General features: G+C 42.7%; 1 protein-coding gene across 1 annotated transcript in view; it reads right to left on the bottom strand.

The window, feature by feature from the left end:
- The window catches only part of MDN1 (midasin AAA ATPase 1), a 3,484,183-nt gene that overhangs the window by 1,863,657 nt on the left and 1,600,796 nt on the right, over nucleotides 1-19,730 (bottom strand). The window contains exon 35 of the mRNA XM_044071809.1: nucleotides 18,416-18,610. Coding sequence (XP_043927744.1) covers nucleotides 18,416-18,610 — 195 coding nt within the window. The remainder of the gene's footprint in view (nucleotides 1-18,415; nucleotides 18,611-19,730) is intronic.

Consider the following 19,730-nt stretch of genomic DNA (forward strand, 5'->3'; position numbering starts at 1 on the left):
TTTTCTACTCCACTAACCTGGACCTCTAATTCTAGTCTCTACACATTCCTTCTTAGCATGAGGATAATATAAAAGGGCTCTTCTCTCCTTTGTATCTTTCTCAGTATTATTATTGTGTTTAGTATAATTTTTCTTTTGACAAATGTTCCCTCTGTACTGTGATTTTAAGTGTCTTTTTTTCTTTAGACCAACGTTGCCTCTGTACTGTGATTTTAAGTGGGTTTTTTTGATATATTGTAAACTTGTCACTGTTAATGCTTGGAGCTTTTCTCCCCGGGCCTCTACTGAAAATGGACATATATCCAGTTAGACTAGCCCGGTCAACAAATGTAAAAATAATTAGCTAACAAGCTTAGAAGTGTACCTTTAGAAACAGATTGACCCAACTTTTTCTTGGATGAGGACATGAACAGTTGGTCTGATTTTCTGTAAGTCTTGGTACGGTGGCGGTAAAATCTGAGCCATCTGTGCACATCTAATGTACGTAAGTACATGTTCCCCTTTATTGGAAAAATTGGGAAAGAAAACTGGTAAATCAATTTGTTGATATAAATTTGACTCAGAAGCCACTTTTGGAAAAAATGAAGGGCTTGTTTTCAGCAACAGTATCTTTATGATAAAAAGTGGAAGGGACTGCCTTTCACTTAACTGCCTGAAGTTCTGATACTCATTTGGCAGAGGTGATGGCAAACAAAAATACAGTATTCCAAGAAAGAAACTTGATAACTGTGGATACTGCAGTTTCAAAGGGTTTCTGGGTTAAAGACTTAGAAAATGGGGATGCTCCACAGGAGGACTGTATCACAAACTGGAGGTCTCACTAAGAAGGTACCGCTTAGGAAAGCCTTAGAGATTTTGAGGGAAGCAGTGGAAGTGTCATTGAATTCTACGTGGAAGTTTGAAATTGGTATTTATTTTACTTCAATTGTTGAACAACTTAACCATGACTTGAAAAGTTCTGAAAGGAATTCTAAGATTTCTGGCAGCAGTGTTGAAAATAGCTATGGACCATTAGTGGATGCCCAGATGGAAAAGCACCTCCATTTGCTCTTGTCTTTATGGCAGAATTCCTTTGAGAAGATGATGGGCATCTCTGGCAATTGCTAAAATTGGAGAAACAATGTGGTTAAGAGTACAGCAGTTTGGGATTGGTTATCTTTACGATCTGTAGGTCTGGGTGAGGTATCCTGGAGGCGTGTTTGAAGAGATCAGGGAAAGGATCCAGCACCCATGGTGAGTGAACAAATTGAGGGAAAAGAAAGGGAAACCATACCTGACAAGGCCAAAAAGGGGCAATGAAGATCATCTTCATTTTCCACTCCCATTGGTTTCTGAATGAATTTGGTGATAAGAGGAATGTGGGCAGGGGGCCGTAAAGGAGACCTGGGAGGTCAAGGATGGACTACAGCATCTTTCGGTGACCGACCATGTGGAAGGATGAGAGCAAAGTTCTACATTTGCTGTTTGGGTGAGAAGCAGAGGTTGCAGCAAGTTTGGCCTCAGTGGCGGAAGATTTTTGTCACTACTGCTCTGTTGTCAGACCACTCGTAAGGCAGTAATATTCTGCTCAGCTTCTCTGCTCAAATGCTGGATGTCCCAGGTATATGCACTGGTATTAGAAAGAGTTTCAAAGACATCACCCATTGCTAGATTCTCATGGCTTCTCAGCAAAGAGGCTATGACCTGGTTCCACCTTGTTTTGTTGATGTACCAAACAAATATGTTGTCTGAATGTATGGCAATCAAATCATTAGGTAGATGGTCCTGACATGTCTGCAACACAAGGACGACTGCTCTTAACTCAGACAATGATGTGAAGGTTGGCATCTAATGGAGACCATATTCCTTGGAGGGTTCTCTCTTCAGAATGCATCGCCCACCCAAGAAGGGTGATGTCTGTGGTCACTGTATCTTTGGGAACCGGAGGACAGAAGGGTCTGTCCAAAGTAAATGAGTCAGTTGAAATCCACCAGTGAATACATCTCTTGCAGATCACCACGAGTCATACTTTGTAGTGAAAGGGACAAATTCTGAGACCACTGTAAAGCTACTGTCCATTGTAGAACTCTCATGTGACATCTGGCTAAAAGGGACCATCATGATGGAGGAAGCCATCAGACCTACGACTCAACATCAGTCAGGCCTGGGGATGGGGATGATTTATTGTCCAAACAGCAACCGATCTGATTCATCTGACCAGTGCTGAGGGTAGCTCTGCTATTTGATGAATAGTGTCTATTTGGCAGTCTATAAATTATATGGATTGGATAGGTTGTAATTTGCTTTTCTTGGTGTTGACAGAAAAACCCAGGTAGGTTACCAGCCTTAGTAAGAATGACTGATGTGCTAGAAAGATCCCTGCCGGTAGCAGTTAGAAGCCAATCATCCAAATATGGGAATACTTGGATACCTTCAAGCTTGTAAAAGGCTGTCATCACTGCCATTACCTTGGTGAATACACTGGAGGCTGCGGTGAGATCAGACGGCAGCGCTCTGGATTAGAAATAGAGAAATCTCCTGGTCTGCTGCTGGATCATTATGGGACAGCAGGCATTCTGAAGATTTACAGAGCACATCCCAATTGTCCTGAGTAGTTAGAACTATCTGTACTGTGACTATTGGAAATTTTGTCCACTTTGCAAATTGATTCAATTCACTGAGATCCAAAATTTCTCAGGGCCCCTGCCTTTTTGGTACTAGAAAGAACCCTGAGCAGACTCCAGATTTTAACTGGTCTTGGGAGACTGGTTTGATGACTCCTTTCATTAGAAACCTCTGAACCTCTGCTGCAGCAGATTCCAACTGACCATGTGGAATGTTGGCAATCTTTTGTTTTATTCTTGTGGTTTCTAAAAAGGGTATTGCATAACCTCTGCTAAGGATCCTTAGAATCCATGTATTATGAGCAATCTTTTGACAGGTTTGAAGGTGTAAGAAGCATTCACCCAACTGCCTCCCGAGTGCAGCAGTCTGGCAAGTGTTCAGGGATGGTGGTAAGGTTTCACTACAAATGGACCATGGAAACAGTGCAACATCCCATGGAATTGCCTCCTCCTCTGTCTTTGAGATGCCTATTCCCAGAAGGGTCATGGTGAAAACCTTGAGATTTTTTAAACCACATTTTTCTTCTCTTATTCCTGGAGAAAGATCTCAGAGGGGGTGAAGAATGGATTCCAATGGCAGACAAGGTCTTACTGTCCTGCTAACTTCTGGTAAGTGTATCCTTAACTTCTGGTTCGAACAAAATGGAACCATCATATGGGGAGCTAATGAAGGGCGCTTTAAAGCTTTCCACAAAGCTGTAAAGCCACATCCAGTCATGACGATGCATTGCAATGCCAGTATCGACTGCATGGGCTGTACCATCTGCTGCTTTAGAAAGCAGTCTCGTGCCTACATTTAAAGATGACTGTAGGGTAGACAAGTGGGAGCGCACACTTTTTTTGGAAACCCACTGGTAAGTTACCCACCATAGAATTTGAAAGTTCTTTTATCAAATCCTTTTGGGAACTTTTTAGCAGCTGCTGCTACCACCATAACACCTTCGGGAGGACCTTTGGCCCAGAATTTCCTATCTTTGGGGTAGAGAACCACCAATACGAACAATGGAGTGACTAGGAACAAAATATCAAATTCCACTGTTTCGCAAACGAACCTTCCACACACAACTTCAGTGCTGCTATAACACCAACAAACCCAGCAGTAGCAGAGCAAACGTAAACCAACTGGCGACAGTAAATAGAATGTAAAATAAAATAGTTTATTGAATCCAAGCTCCTGGGTTAAGTGCTTTCACTTGTATGAATACAAGCTTCATCAGAACAAAAACTGACGTTAACAGATCATTAAATAACTTTTTTGGCGCCAATTCTTTTTAAATCAGTCTTAAAAATGTATCAAATATCCAAAATGTATAAAATATATAAAGTGTATTATGGTTTTAGTCACAAAAAATATAAAAAATTGCATTACATTGTTATATATATTTATGCATTTTATGATCATTTAGTTAAAATTTCGAAGTTATTTATTGTAGCATGCTTTAAATGTCATATATTACAACTTATAGTTATGCATGCAATACTACAATTTATAACAGTAGGATTGTTGTATTAGTAAACGGGTATGTATGTCTTTAAATTTTTTAAGACTGATTTAAAAAGAATTGGCGCCAAAAAAGTTATTTAATGATCTGTTAACGTCAGTTTTAGTGTTCTGATGAAGCTTGTATTCATACAAGTGAAAGCGCATAACCCAGGAGCTTGGATTCAATAAACTATTTTATTTTACATTCTATTTACTATCGCCAATTGGTTTACATGTTCTGCTACTGCTGGGTTTGTTGGGTGTTATAGCAGCACTGAAGTTGTGTGCGGATTTCACAAGACACAGAGGTTCGCTTGAGAAACAGTGGATTTTGGTATTTTATCTTTGGGGTAGCTACAATTCTATCTGGCTTTTGTGGGATGGGCTCTGCCACACAAAGCTCCTTCCAGGCTTTTTGAGTCATAATGTTGACTAAGGTGTCGGGAGGAGGGAGACCATCCAGGACGCTGAACGGCCAGACCCATAGGCTTGGAGAAACACTGGCTCATCAGAAGGAGCTTCGGTGGACTATCCCCCATGCCCCTTCATCAATTCCAGAATGTCTTCAAAGGATGCATCTTCAAGGGGGTATTTTGGGGAACCTTCTCCCCTCACCTATGATGGTGTCTTCAGTGAGGGACACAGGATACTAGTCAATATGCTTCTTTTTAAAAGTCCTCTTTCAGGGAATGTGCCTTGGGACTCCCGAGGGCAATACATTGGAATTGGACGAAGGACAAGTACTCTCAAAGCCTAATGCATCCGTCTGTCCCTCTGTACGAGAATGAGAGAAGGAGGGTACAGTGTTCAGAGGGAGTCCAGAAGGATCTGAACTCTGAGCATACCAAACGTCTTGATCCAAATTTGAAAGTTGATTCAGGTATTGCAGCAGAAGAGCCTCAGACAATGGTACCTCAGGAAGGCTGGATGCAACATACACCACCTCTGAGAATGGAAATGGTGTAGGAAGCTGAAGACTGAACAGGCAGGGTGGAGGGAACTAAGCCCAGATCCTCTCTCGGATATGGAGCTGGGAGGACTCCCATCTGAATTTAAGTCCTCAAGAATCTATCATTCGGTCAACTGAGAATTTTGTGAGACCTCTAGCAGATTTGTCAGATCTGGAGGAAGAAGGTGTTGATGCAGACTTAAAAGGCATTTTCTGTAAAACAGGAGAGTGAAGCCTGGGACTGACTGGTGCCAGAATAAATGATGACTTCATACACAGTCAGAATCCAAGAAGTATTTGGAGCCGACTATTTTTTGAAACTCCAATAGCTGTGGGGGCAGGAGACCTTTTCTTGGCTTTCTCTGGACAATCCTCTGTTTTGTCTTTTGATTTCTCTAAGTTTTCTCCCTTTCTTTCTCTTTTTGAATCTTTTTCTTTATTTCTCTTCTTATCACAGAAGGGAAAGATTTGGATACTTGAGTCCAAGAACATTCAGGACCCTGTCTGTGGAGGTAGAAGGCCTTTCAAAATCAGTTTTTCTTTACGCGCTTGAAGAGCTCTGGTGCTGAAGACAGCACAGATATAACACAAAGCTTCTAAGTGAGAAGGTCCAAGTACAGACCCTGTGTGTCAGTCTTCTAGAGGAATTTTATGACAGCAGGAAGAGCACTTTTTAAAACTTAGCAACATCAGAACTAGGTACTTTAACTGTCTAAAATTCTACTTATCTAAGAAACAGGCTTTAACCAGTGAGCTAAGGATAAGAACAAGCACATGCAAGCACACACTGATGAAAAGCTACACTGAATGACAAAATGGAACACACCGTAAGTGTATACACTAAATGTATAAAATCCTAATCCTATGCAATACTGAACTCTCAGTTTTAAGCAGGAGAAAGAAAAAGCATTCACTTATTGTGAATAATGACGGGGACCTTGGTCACACATCTGGTTTACACAGGTGACAGACGAGATCAGAGGGAATTCAGACAGGAGAGGGGAACTGCGAGTAGGGGGAGAGGTTAGAGCTCTCGGATCCAAAAGCTTTGAAATAAGGCTCAGATGTCATAACTGACAACCCACACATTGAATAAAATGAAAAAAGACAACATTGGACCAGGTACTTATTGTTCCGTAGGAGAAAAAGTCCTGAATGGGGAAGCAAATAGGTTGATTGGGTTGAGGTGGGAGAAATCCTTTGGATGAGGGGAGCTTCTTCCAAAAATATTCTGTAACCATGTAGGATGATGGATATGACCAATATGGACTGATGAATTTCCAAGATGGGCGGGACAGAGCAAGTGTTTGTAACAAGGGGGGAGCATCTGGACCAAGGAGTCAGGGGAATGTAGAAGACAGTCAGTCAGATTGATTTATGTGATAATTTTTTTTCTAGATTTGGAGTCCCTGGTTGTGCTTTTTTACCTCTGAAATGTCTTCATGGGCTGTTCCCTGCCCTTATGGATGGGCTTTTGTTCCCTATGGACAAAGGAAGTTAGTTCAACAACAGAAGGGTCAAACAGGTTCTGATGAAAACTGGAATTCAGAAGCCTGGCCTTGATATCCTCTGGTAGGGACTAAACGCAAAGCCAAACAAATCTGTAGATGACAGATCCAGTAGCAGAGGTGCTGGAAGAAGCCTCTGTAGCATCTTAGCTGCATTTCATAGAATGCTTGGCTACTTGTTCAGCTTGTTTAAACATGGGCATCACCTGTGCCTTATTTTCATACTCCTGGCAATTAGCTATACTTTTATTCAAATCCCCTAGATTGAACAAAAGGCTTTTTGTCATCTCAGTCCTAAACTACACTGATATTTGAAAAAGGTCACCATGTTTCTTAATGTATTTACAGGTTTGGGTGTGCATGAGTTTTTCTCTACAACTTTTCCTCGACTGGGAAGACAATGATGGACTGGAAGTGTTCAGCAGAATTAGGTGGTAACATCCGAGAGGTGGTTTGGATTAATGGTAGTTTTCTAGACGCTTGGGAATGTTTTGGGTTCACAGGAGATTACTATGCTAATTGATTAAGGGCCCTTACAAACCTAGCCAATATAACCCGATTTTACCCAATATATGGACCCTAGGGACAAGAAGATGGTATGGATTGTGCCTGTCCATTGAATATCTTTACAGACTGCTCCTGTCCATAAGGTACACATGCCTTACTCCAGGTGTGAATTTGCAATTCACCATCCATTGGTCTAAACTGCATTTGAACAGTGTCAGGGAATTGCTCTGCTTAATGTGAATAGGAAGCTTGTTCCAACAACGGGGGCAATCTCTGAGACACATCTGTCTCTCCAACATGCTTTGTTTGAGTCGCTGACTAAGTTTAGACTCCAGAATCAAGTGACCCTCATACTGTTTGACTTGCGGATGTGCAGCAGGTCCATCAGGGCTGTATTTGTGAATGCCTTTTAGGTCAGGCATAGGTCACTCCTTATTAGTTGTTAAGAGACAGAGTAAAGGTATAGGACTTTTAATCTAGCTGCATAGTTCATGCAGTTTACTCCGTATTTTCTGTGAGAGAAACCTCTGAAGTCACTCCAACTGTTGTAACTGCCTAGTCAAGTACATGCCAAGTGGGGCATTGTACTCAATATTATTGGTCTAATGAGGGCTGAGTACAGCAGAAAAAGAAGTTATGTCTTAGTCATTACGCATGGGTATCGGTTTCGACCTCGGAACAGAGTCAGACATTCGTCGGCTTCAAACTCTCGAGCTAAACTCTTACACACAATCCCCCTCTCCCGGTTACCTCAGATTGAGTTGGCAAGTCAAAGAAGGTAGAGGCTACCTCTGGTCAAATAACCTAAGAGAACCGGATGGTGAGATCCACTAAAAACCACAGGAGGGGGAAGGAGGGAGGGTAGTAATGACTGAACGAGGATCAACAATACAGATGGAACGTTATGGTAAGACATAACTTCTTTATCTGATAGTTAATCCTCATTCATTCTTTACGCATGGGACAGAGTCCCCACAGCTACCTCTATTCCTAGGAGGCTCTCATGGAAGGACATTCTTGAGCACCATAGAACCGAAAGATGCTCTTCCCCTGGAGGCCAAATCCAATTTGCAATGATTGATGAAGGTATGAGGTGTAGCCCCAAGTTGCAGCTGCACAGATGTCATGTAAAGAAGCTCTGGCATGGAAGGCAGCAGAAGTTGCCACCAACCTTGTTGAATGAGCTTTCATGGTTGTAGGCAACGAGATATTACGTTGTGTATAAATGAAGGTCACACAGTCCTTCAACCATCTAGCTAATCTGACCTCAGCAACAGCAGATCATAATCTAGCTCCAGAAAAGGCCAAAAATAACTGGTCAGATTTACGAAAGGACCTAGTCCTGTTCAAGTAAAAATGGATTTGCCTGTGGATATCTAGGGTATGTAGGCAATACTCTTCTCTGTTTGAATGATTGGGAAAGAAAACTGGCAATTCAATGGTTTGATTAATGGACATTTCAGAGATCACTTTTGGCAGAAATGATGGATTAGTTCTCAGAGACACTATCTCTATATGAAAAATCAAGTATGGACTCTATACATAAAGCTTGAAGCTCAGAAATACGTCTGGCAGAAGTAATGGCAAACAAAAACATGGTTTTCCATGACAAATGCTTGAGGTCGCAAGAAGAGGCCGTTTCGAAAGGTGGCATCGTCAGAGCTTGTAGAACTAATGATAAATCCCATGGTTGAATAGGTTCTCCAAAAGGTGGCTTCAGATGATTCACACCTTTTATGAAGGTCTTGCACAATTTGTGGGACATAAGAGAGGAATTTTGGACACCCTCATGAAAATTAGAAATTGCAGCCAAATGAACTCTAATGGTAGAGGCCGATAGACCCGATTGGAAAAGGTCGGCCAGATAGTCTAGTATTATCGACACTGGTGCTGAGAAGGGATCTACTTGCTTATCTTTCAGCCAACAGGTAAATCTTTTCCACTTGCTCAGATAAGAAATTCTAGTGGAAGACTTATGAGATGCAATGAGAATGCCGCGTACTGGTAAAGAGAAATCATTTTGCCTGGCAATCAAGGGAATTGGAGTAGCCAAGCCATCTGCTTCAGGCTGTTCAAGTTGGGATGAATCAAGTTCTGTGGATGTGAGATCAACTCCGGGGTTGGATGGAGAATCCATGGTCAATCTAGTAGGCGAGGCCAAAGGAAGGGGAACCAAATCTGCAGAGGCCAATATGGTGCTGTAAGGATCACCTTGCTCTTCAACTGACTAGCTTTCTTCAGAAACTGGGGAATGAGGGGAAAGGGTGGGAATGCGTAAAGAAGATCCGAGGGCCAATCGTGGACTACAGCGTCCCTGGGTGATTGTCCCGGAGGGGGAATCGGGGTGAAGTAGTTGCTGCATTTGTAGTTGGTTGGGGATGCAGAGAGGTCGCAGCAAGAACGGCCCCAGCGGTGGAAGATCTCCGCCGCTATCAAAGGATTCAGGGACCACTCGTGACGTTGAAGAATGCACCTGCTGAGTTTGTCTATCACGTTGGAAGTCCCGGGAATGTGTGTTGCTAGAAGAAAATGGTTGGCAACCATCGCCCATTGCCATATCCTCATGGCCTCTCGACAAAGGGTGTAAGATTTGGTTCCACCTTATTTGTTGATGTACCAGACCACTGCCATTGTTGTCTGATTGAATCGCAATTGTCCCAGATGGCAGCAGGGGATGGAATGCTTGCAACGCCAGAAGCACCGCCCTCAGCTCTAGAACATTTATATGCAGATGGGCCTCCAGTTCGGACCACGTGCCTTGGACTGTCTGTTCCTGACATAGACCCCCCACCCCATCCGGGAGGTGTCTGTGGTCACTGTGGCCTTAGGTTGTTGGGGGGAGAAGGGGTGAGACCATTGTGACAGATTGTGCGTCATCCACCAATTTAAATCCTGTTTGCACCTGTGGGTTACTCGAATCACGGCTGAAAGAGGATGCTGAAAGGGATACCATTGGGTGAGCAGTAGCCATTGTAGAAGCCTCATGTGGAACCTGGCCAGGGGGACAATGGTGATAGAAGCTACCATGGAACCCAATAGCTGTAGAGCAGAGTGAGCCGTGGATTTCTCCCTTGAAAGGATTGCAATCAGTTGTTGCTTTATCCTTAAAATTCTGTGCTGTGGAATAGCAGCTCTGCATTTCTTTGTGTCCAAAATAACCCCTTTGAATTCTATCGACTGAGATGGGGTGAGATTGGATTTTTGCCAGTTTATGGTTATGCCTATCCTTTGTGCAGCAAGGAGAGAGTATGCCAGGGTTTCTTCCAGTAGATGTCTGGTGGAGCAGAAATGAGCCAGTCATCTAGGTATGGAAACACCTGGAATCCTTGACGTCGCAAGTGAGCTGTGACCACTGCCATGCACTCTGTGAACACACTGGGGGCTGTATAGTGTCTTAAGGGCAGTACTCTGAACTGGTAGTGACTGGCTCCCGCACAGAAGCGCAGAAATCTTCTTGATGGCCTGTCCACTTTTATGTGGTAGTACGCATCTTGAAGATCTATCGAGCACATCCAATAGTCTTTTTCCAAAAGCGGCAGGATAAACTGTATTGTGACCATCCATAATTTTTGTACTCTCACAAACTTGTTCAGTACACTGACATCCAAAATTGGTCTCCAGTACATTATTTTCTTTGGCACCAAAAATAGTCTTGAGTAGAATCTGGGATCCTATCTGGTCTTGAAGGACTATTTGGATGACTCTCTTATCAGCTTTTCTATCTCTAGTGCTGCTTCATCCCTTTGACTGGGTGGAATATCAGGGAAGGTTTTTTGAAGGGACAGGACAAAGATTGAAGGGGACATGATAACTTCTGGTTATAATCCTTTGTACCCAAGAATCTGTGGTGATGGTTAGCCAGGCAGAAGGGTACAAGGAGAAAAATCCCCCAACTACCTCCAGAGGAAAGAGTTGGGTCGCTCTTCAGGAGCGCTGGTAGGATTGACCAAGAAAAGAATCCCTGGAACCCTGGTTATGCGGACCCCCTCTGCCCCGAAAGGAGAGTCTTCCCTATGAGTTTTCCCCTCTGCCTCTAGTGGAGAACTCGGCCTGTGTGTCACGGAAAGGACCCTAAGATTTCTTGAACCATATCTTCCCACTCTTGGTTTCGGGAAAAAGCACGTTGAGGGGAAGAATAATGGACACCTACAGCAGAAAGGGTCTTACCATCCTGTTCACATCTGGCCAGTGTGCTTTTAACTTTGGTCCAAACAACGAGGAGGCCTCAATGGGAGCGTTAAGAAAGGAAGCCTTAAAGGGTTCCGTGAAATTGCACAAGCGCATCCAGGCGTGTTGTCAAGACAGCAGCTGAACCTGCTGCTCCTTCTGATGCGTGAAATATCAGTCACATAGAAGAGTTAGATATTGACTCAATGGTGGCCAGCTGACAGGCCACTTTGTCACGGACCTCAGACACAGCACCAGCCAAGGTTTCAGAGAGCTCAGAAATCAGATCCCGTTGAAGCCTGGTAAAGTGTGCCATATAATTCAGGGACCTGAAAGTAAAGGTCGCTGATGCAAAGGTGCATTTCCCTATCCTGTCCAGGGCCCGGGTCTCTCTGTTAGGCGGATGGACAGTCTGGCTTTCTTCTGCCAGATCTTTTTTGTTTCAGCCGCCACCACAAAAGCATTTACAGGAAGGCCTTTTGACCAATGGGGATCCGTAGCAGGAGGGGACAAAATCTTATCTGGCCTCCGGGGAATAGCTTCGACAGCGTCAGGAGCCTTCCAAGCATGCTGCACGATAAGCCGGACAAGTTCATTGGCAGGTGGAGTAACCCAGGAGGTATGGGGCCGGGCGCGAAAAGCCTGCAGGAACACAGACTCCTCAGAGGTCGGATTAGAGGACTGCCAGTCACCTCTCTGTTTCAGGATTTCGAGGATATCACCAAAGGATACCTCAGAGGGTGACCAAGGAGATCCTTCCACCTCATCAAAATCTGTCTCTTCAGTGAGAGACTCCTCTGTAGAGTCCATGCGCTTCCTCTAACACAAACTTTTCCGGTGGGCTTCCTCACTGGGAGAAGCTGGGAAAGACAGTGGAAAAGGGCTTTCCTGTAGAAATATGTCCTGAAGCCCTTGCACCCGGTGTCCGCTCGGTGTGACTTGTGAAACCAGTGTACCAGAGGAGGGCGGAGGGATAGACAGCCCAGTATCGCCAGCAGCAGCGAAAGCCTTCTCCATGATTTGGAAGGCTGGTCCACCTGAAGAGGAGTGAATGTCCAGGACAGGGGTCACCCCTCCTCTAAGTGGCTCAGCCTGCCGACCCGGAGTCCCTGGATGGCTGTGGAGCAGCAAACTATGCGTGTCACAATTGACATCCTGGGTCGTAGCAAAACTTTCCTGCCACGAAAACAACTGCGGTTTCTTGGTGAGATCCATAAAAAGAACCACAGAAGGGGAAGACTGTACTATATCCATGGACTTCAAAGGCAATGAAGGAGGAGAATAAGAAAGGGTCTCTGGAGATGGGTGATCACCTCCCAAGGAAGGATAGTTCCTGGGGGGGGTTGGGATACCTCTGGCCAAGAGCACCTGATCCACAAGACGCAACACATCGAAGGATATCTACTTCATTGGGGCATTCAATGACTGCCCTCAGCTTGTAGTTGTCTGCAAACTTTGTCATCCAGAGGCCTTGGACATTAGCCTTGACTTCAGACAAGTATATCCTAAACTGGAGTGGTCCCAATACTATGTCCTGTGGCACATCAGTAGTTACTGGCCTCTTAGGATTCACCCACTTTAACCATATGTCCTGTTAGTGAGCCAACTGGCTATCCATCTGTTGACAAAGGGATTTATGCCCAGTTGTGTGAGTTTATTTATAACACCTGAGTGGGGAACTGTCTCAGATGCCTTGACCAGGTCAAGGTAGGCGGTATGTAATGTTTTACCCTCATCCATGGCCTTTGTGACTTTCTCAAACAAATCCACCAAATTCAGTAGGCATGACCTACCCCTGACAAAGCTGAACTGGGTCAGGTCCAGTGTTGGGAGCTCTATATCATTATTTATCAAGTCCATGATTATTCTTTTCCATGCCCTTACATACAAGGCTAGTCAAACTTGTGGGTCTGTAATTTCATGGGTCAGTAGACTGTCCCCCTTTATGGAGAGAGATGACTGTTGCTTTCCTCCACTCTACCAGGAGAAAGCCAGTCTGGAGGGAGTGGCTAAATAGAGATCCTAATGGGTCTGATAATCCCTGCTTTAAGCTGTTTAAGAACCAACTTGGTATATTGACAGGCCCCACTGAAATTGTGTTTTAGCTTCAGAAAATGCAGTGGCAACCTGTTTTTTTTTGGGGGGGGGGGCGATAGCTGGCGAAGGAGTGGTGGAGGGTATTTTTGAGAGAGAAATGGGGGTAAGCGTGAGGTGAAATTTGAGCAAAATTTGTCAGCCAGCTGATTTGCTATATCTTCTGGCTGAGTATAGGAGATGCTATCTACAACCAATTCCATACATTGTTGGGTGCTGCTCTTAAGATTGCAGACATAACTGAAAAATGCCTTATCGCTATCCTCAGTTTGGAGGCTAGTTTTATCTCATAGTCTGCTTTTAGAGACATGACTAATACCCTGATTCATTTGTTTAGACTAATGAGGAATCTGCTTCTTTGTTGTGTACATTCCCCTTTTACTTCTTGACAGGACTTTCTTTTGTTGTTTTTGTGTTTTGACCTAGGTTTATTTTGGTCTGGTACTACTGTTTCTTTGCAGTTGTTTATATGGTCATACAGGGATTTTGTGTATGCCTCTGCATAGTTTTCTTGTTTTCTGGATTTGGTGGAGCTGTGAAACTAGCTATGTTGTCTCTTAAGGAGTAATTTACCTTAGAGAAGGATTTTACAGTTTTTGGGATTAGGTTGGGGAACTAATTTTACCTTTATTTCAAGGAAGAATTCTTTGTGATCTGATCTTACCTGAGAGGACATCATGCTATGGGGGCTTGCAGCACTTCCCATATTTTTGAGTACCATATATAGATATAGGACATTTGTTCCCCTAATGGGACTGCAGACTAGCTGCTCCAATGCATTTGAATTTACAAAGTCAAGAAATATTTGGGCCTGCATGTTAGTGGCCATGTACACCTCCCATTTAATGGAGGTGTAGTTAAAATCACCCATGAGTATGGTATTGGGTTGGATGGTGAATGATTCTAGTAACTTCAGTTATGATGCAAGGGTTTTCTAGCTCATAGTGGGCGACCTACAGCTAGCAAAAATATGGTAATGGATATTTCCAATGGTTAACTGGGCATGGAGTACCTCAACAAGCGTGTTATATTGTTTGACCAGCCTTGAGGTGTACTCATGTACATAAATACATCTCAGCCTTTTGCACTTTCATGTTCAGTAGATGGATGGAAAATAATGAAAAGCATTATAGCCAAGTGTTGGAGTACTTTCTGTGGCTTTGAACCATGTTTCAGTAACTGCACAGACGTCAGTATTCTCCAAGGTGAGAACAGCTTCCAGGGAGTAGTTTATCAAGGGCTCCTAGTATTGACAGCAGTAACACCTTTAGCTCGTCCTGAGTAGCTTTTGTTATGTTGAAAGGTTTTTCTGTTTGGCAATTACTAAAAGAAGGCACTATGGTAAGTATAATGTTTTGGCCAATATCCAATAACCTAGAGGCAACAAGTGAAGACCACCCCTGGCAAAGCAGTGTGGCCAATCAACCACATCCTCCTAGCCTGACACGTACTGTCCTCCTCTGCAGTAACACCAGTAGCTAAGCCAACTGTTAAACTTGCCACAGTACCAGCAGAAAATGATCATCATTCTTGGAGATGGTAGAATGCTGCTCAATGCTAGGCTCATACCTACCTGTGACACACATTCTGAGAGCTCAAGCATGTCCCTCTTCATATAGTTCAAGAAGGTATGTCTCAGGTTATTCATGTCCACATGGGCTATGGCTTGAGTCATGCTGGTATTTAGGGGTAAAGTGACCTGAGTACTTACAAAATCTGGCAAATTTTGGCACCTGACAGGCAACTAACCGCAACCTTCCCCTTATTCAGCCTGTTCAGAGGGACATCAGTGCATCTCACAATGGAGTCTCCTATGACCAGAATACTGGGTTGTGGAGTATTTCACCTTATGGGCTTGGTAGTTGAGACACAATGAGATGTAGCTTTGTGTGTTGTGATGGGAATAGTCTTGTTTATGTACCTGAGGACAGCCCCTTTGACAACTTTTAGGTTCGGGCAAGTTACATCTGAGCACCTCCACATATGTGGGTCTGCGTGTGCGGTGAGTGAAGTGTGAGAGTTGCTAACAACTTCTTTGTTGATTTTTGTGTCTGCACGTGAGAGTTTATCCTCCAGTGTCAATGTGCAACTACATCTTTCACATACTGTATTTGTCTGTTGGAGAATAAAGTGGTTGTCACTGTACATAAGGCAACTGTTACATTGCCTCAGGATATCCATATCCACCAAGCTAGATGCAGAGATAGCAGGAAAGTGCCCATCCATGGTTGCAGGTCCTGATGATAGGAGTGGAGGGTATTTTTAATTGGATGAGGGAAGGGTGCTTACATGGTGAAATCTGCAACTAACCTAAGCGGCGATGCTGCCCAGTGCAAATCAGATGCTTGCAAATCAGATACTATCTGAGCAACAATAGTGCTGGGCGCTATAATAACTTAATGAGCATAGTAAACTTTCACAGTATAATGAAAATAAGCAATGTTTCCAAATGTTTGCATCTGTACTGGGCACTGGCACAGTGAGCAGCTCCATACAAATGTGCTGAATTTATATCAGCACTGGAAATACAGAAAAACTGACTGAGCCCTCTGGCCAATAAAACAACTACACTTAGAGCCCTTTTGTCTGCTTCCTCAATCAAAATAACCAGGTAAACAACTGCTACCACTAGATGAATAATCCCAGTTCTCCTACTGTAAAAGCACAGCACGAGTGTGTCCAGAGTAAAATGCTACCAGAAACAAACAAAGATACAGATACAGCAGTGTACTTTGAACAGCTTATAAAAGTGTGATTATTCAAAAGTACTTTGCTTTGTAGAAATGAGCCAAGAGCCCTTCACGTGTGCAGAATTTATAAGGCCACTAAAAAACAAGGTAAGCTGATTAATAAGCTCTCCAGCCAATAAAACAATTAGATGCAGGAATCTACAGCGTCTTTCCCCAACCTATACAGAACAGCTATCACCCAGCACCACTAGACAGAAAATCCACTGACCTCGATGTAAAAAAACAAAAGTGCTTGCTGTAGTGTAAAAATACAACACTTTATCCATCAGTTGGCTGGCTAGATAATGAATTCAAAGTAAATCAGTAGAACAGACAATGACAAGCAAAATGCACTTTTTTCCAAAATAAACACAAGGAAAGGCAAAGAAATAATTCAAGATATTAACAGCAGTGTAGAAAGGGAGGAGCTTATAAAGCTCAATTTACAGTAAGGGTTTGTTTGTGTCTTTCGGCTTTTTCCCCGGTTAGGGGTCGCCACAGCGGAACTCCGGTCCGCTAATGATTGGCAGTAGATTTTTTATGTGCCGAGTTTCCCAGCCCTGACGCACAACCTTCAATGAAGGTACGCCCATTCACACATCTCCATATAGAAGACGCTCTACCAGAGTATCAAACGGCACAACGTCTTGCTATGAGGCGACAATACAGTAACGGTAGGCAGCTTAAAATCATGAAGTTTAAAAAGCAGACAGATGGAAGGGTTGGTAGAAAAATAACTAGCAGGGAGTCATCAACAGTGCTTGCATTTTTCCAGGCTTCAAGTCTTATCAAGAAAGACAAAGACCAAGAAATTCCCTGTGTATTTAAGTATCACTCAACAAATAAATTAACCAATGAAAAAACATGTGAAATGTGCAGCACAGATAATTCAAGTGTCTGTCTTCCAAACAGAACAAAAACACCAGGCCATGCATATTGTAAACGAGTATGTAAGGAGTCCCTGTACAGTTTAAATGAAATACTTTACAAGACTGTCAGATCCTGGGAACTGTAGGGCAGAAGACAGTCTGCAGAGGTCAAATTTCATAAATATTTCTTGAAAACAAAATGAGTATGTGGTCATAGGTCAACTGTCCAGATTTTCAACTCATATTTTTGGTCTATTTCTCATAAAAATGTAGTGTTCTGGCAAATCATTGAGGACTGAAGCCAGAAAATAATGGCAAACATTTGACTTTCAGACTTCATATCATTCAGAAAATTCATGCTAATGCAAAACCTGTTATTCTCTCAACTTTCTAAGTTTGTAAAAGCAATATTTAAAAAGTGTCATTGTTTCTGGGCCTTTGTACCCCCTCCCCCATCCCCATTATTTGTGGCTTTGTCCAGATTTCTTGCTATAAGAGGTTGAGAGGTTTGAATACAGTTGAATTTACAGAAACATTATTGGTGATGAAAGATTACTGGTCAGAGTTTGGAGGAGAATTCATTTCACTAGGACAAATTCTTACAAGAAGTTCCTCGGTTTGCTTACTGCTTGATTGACCACTTTTTTTCAGAATCTCTTATGAAGCTTTCTCTTCAGGATTTGTGAGATTTTTTTCTGTGACCACCTTTTCTTGGTCTTAAAAGGAAAAGTTCTTTGTAATCCAGCTGTTTATCCAGGTTTTCCTGAGCCTTGCTACCAAAAGAAATAATTGTCCCAACAGTATTAGCAGACCTTAATGTGGAGACTGCTGGCAACACAGCTGTCTGTGGGATCAATAAGGGGTCCAAGTCAGCAGAGGAGAGTGTGGGTAAAAAGTTGTATTGTTATACAAATTCAGCAGAATACATGCTGCTAAGCAACAGCAGTAGAAAAAAGAAATAGCAAAAATGGGATACAAAAAAAGCAAAACAAATGTCTAAAGCCTCTGTTAGCTTTTGATCTGATCTGTTCCTTCCTCAGAACTACTTTTACAGAGCTTATTTTTGTATCCCCCACTTCAATACTGTTACCATCCATCACCAATAAAAACTAGCATTCATCACTGACAACCCCCCCCCCCTTTTTTTTTTATATACAGTGCCTCATGACAATAACATTATCACAGTTTACGGAGAGCAGTTAGATCTGACAGACTCCTTCATTTTTATTTAAATGTACACAGGTGAAAGAAAATATCTGCCAAATAACCAAACTGAGTGTGCACTAAACTGAAGTTTTCCACATTCAATACTGTAGGGCAAGAGTATGGTGCATGGATGAATCTTACAACTAGCAAACATTTTTCTTCATGAAATGTAATCCACATTACCAGTTGCCAAATGTGCTAGACTCCTACTACATCCTGATTTAAGGGCATATTTTCAACACTCAGTCTACAACAAAAACGAACCAGAAATTAACTTTGATACTTTTAATCACTTCTTACCTCTTGGTATAAAAAATGGATGGATTCCAAAATAATTTTCAGACCATATAGGCTTATTAACAGCTCTTCTATTATAAATTTCCTGAAAGCATTTCAAGCCTTCAAAGTCTGTCACCATGGCAAGCTTCTCCACCAAGAAATCAAGGCATTTCAGACGGGCTGCATTAGCTACATCAGCAGCACAGGAGGTTGTACCTATGGAGGACAAACAATGACCGTTCAACTAAAGCTTCTCTAGATAGACAACCACATGCAGACATCAAAAACTTTACAAGTTTAATTCCCTTGAATAATTAAACAGCTATTTACTATTTTCTATCTAAACCACCACAACCACAAGCAATCACCTTGCATGGGAGTTGAGACTGTGTCCATCAAAACACTGCACTTCAGAGTTATGTTATTTGGAGCACTGTGCTTCTAGTGCAGCTTCCTGTGTGTTGCAGGGTGTTTGGAATAATGGTTAAAGTGTTCACCTCAGACACAAGATATAGGGTTTGATTCTGAGTTCAGGCTGTTGGGTAAGCTTAAAATGGTCCTTCAGAGCAGTTAGCCTAGTATGAACCTAGGACTCTTGGCAAGCAGGTCTTCTGTGAGGGTCCAGACAAAAACTACCACAAGAAAAGTTGAGACTTAATCCTATCTGAAAATACCCTACTGAATTAGGGTTACCAGGAGACACACTGAAGGCTACATGTTGTGTTATACTTGGCTGGCAAACATCCAGTTAACACAACCAGGCTCAGCTAGAAATGACTATCCAAATCCATCGTGTGTATTTCTGTGTGTGGTGGTGGTGGGGGCAGCAAGTATAAGGAAGTTATGAAGCAGCCAAGACAAATGGGATTTAGACATCCCAGATCTAGGAAATGACTTTAGGGATGTTTGTGTATGATGGAAGATTGATAACAGATGGAGGCATAAAATTACCAGCTGCATCTACTAAGATTCAACTCAATGCAACACATGAGCTCCGGAACCAGATTTATCTGTCCATGGTGTCTTACCCATACTGTCTTTTTAGACATTCTGAAATACAAAAACAAAAATGAATCAAAATTTGCAAATAAGAATGTGAAGGTGCCTTTGCTGAATGCCACAAGCCGGGAAAAGAAGTTCTAAAATTATTTCTTAATTTGCAGGATGTTAATTATACCTTCACTTAATCCTTACAAAGATACAAAACGCACATCACAAATTCCAAGGCCTGCATAAAATCACTGCTGATCTGACTGGGTAGGTGCCAGTGGCTCAGTATTTGTACAAAAACATCTAAAAGCCAGAAGCCAATAAAAACAAAAAAAAAAAAACCCTG

The sequence above is a fragment of the Protopterus annectens genome, chromosome 1.part0 (assembly GCF_019279795.1).
Source record: "Protopterus annectens isolate FY-2018-M chromosome 1.part0, PAN1.0, whole genome shotgun sequence".
Classification (NCBI taxonomy): Eukaryota; Metazoa; Chordata; order Ceratodontiformes; family Protopteridae; genus Protopterus; species Protopterus annectens.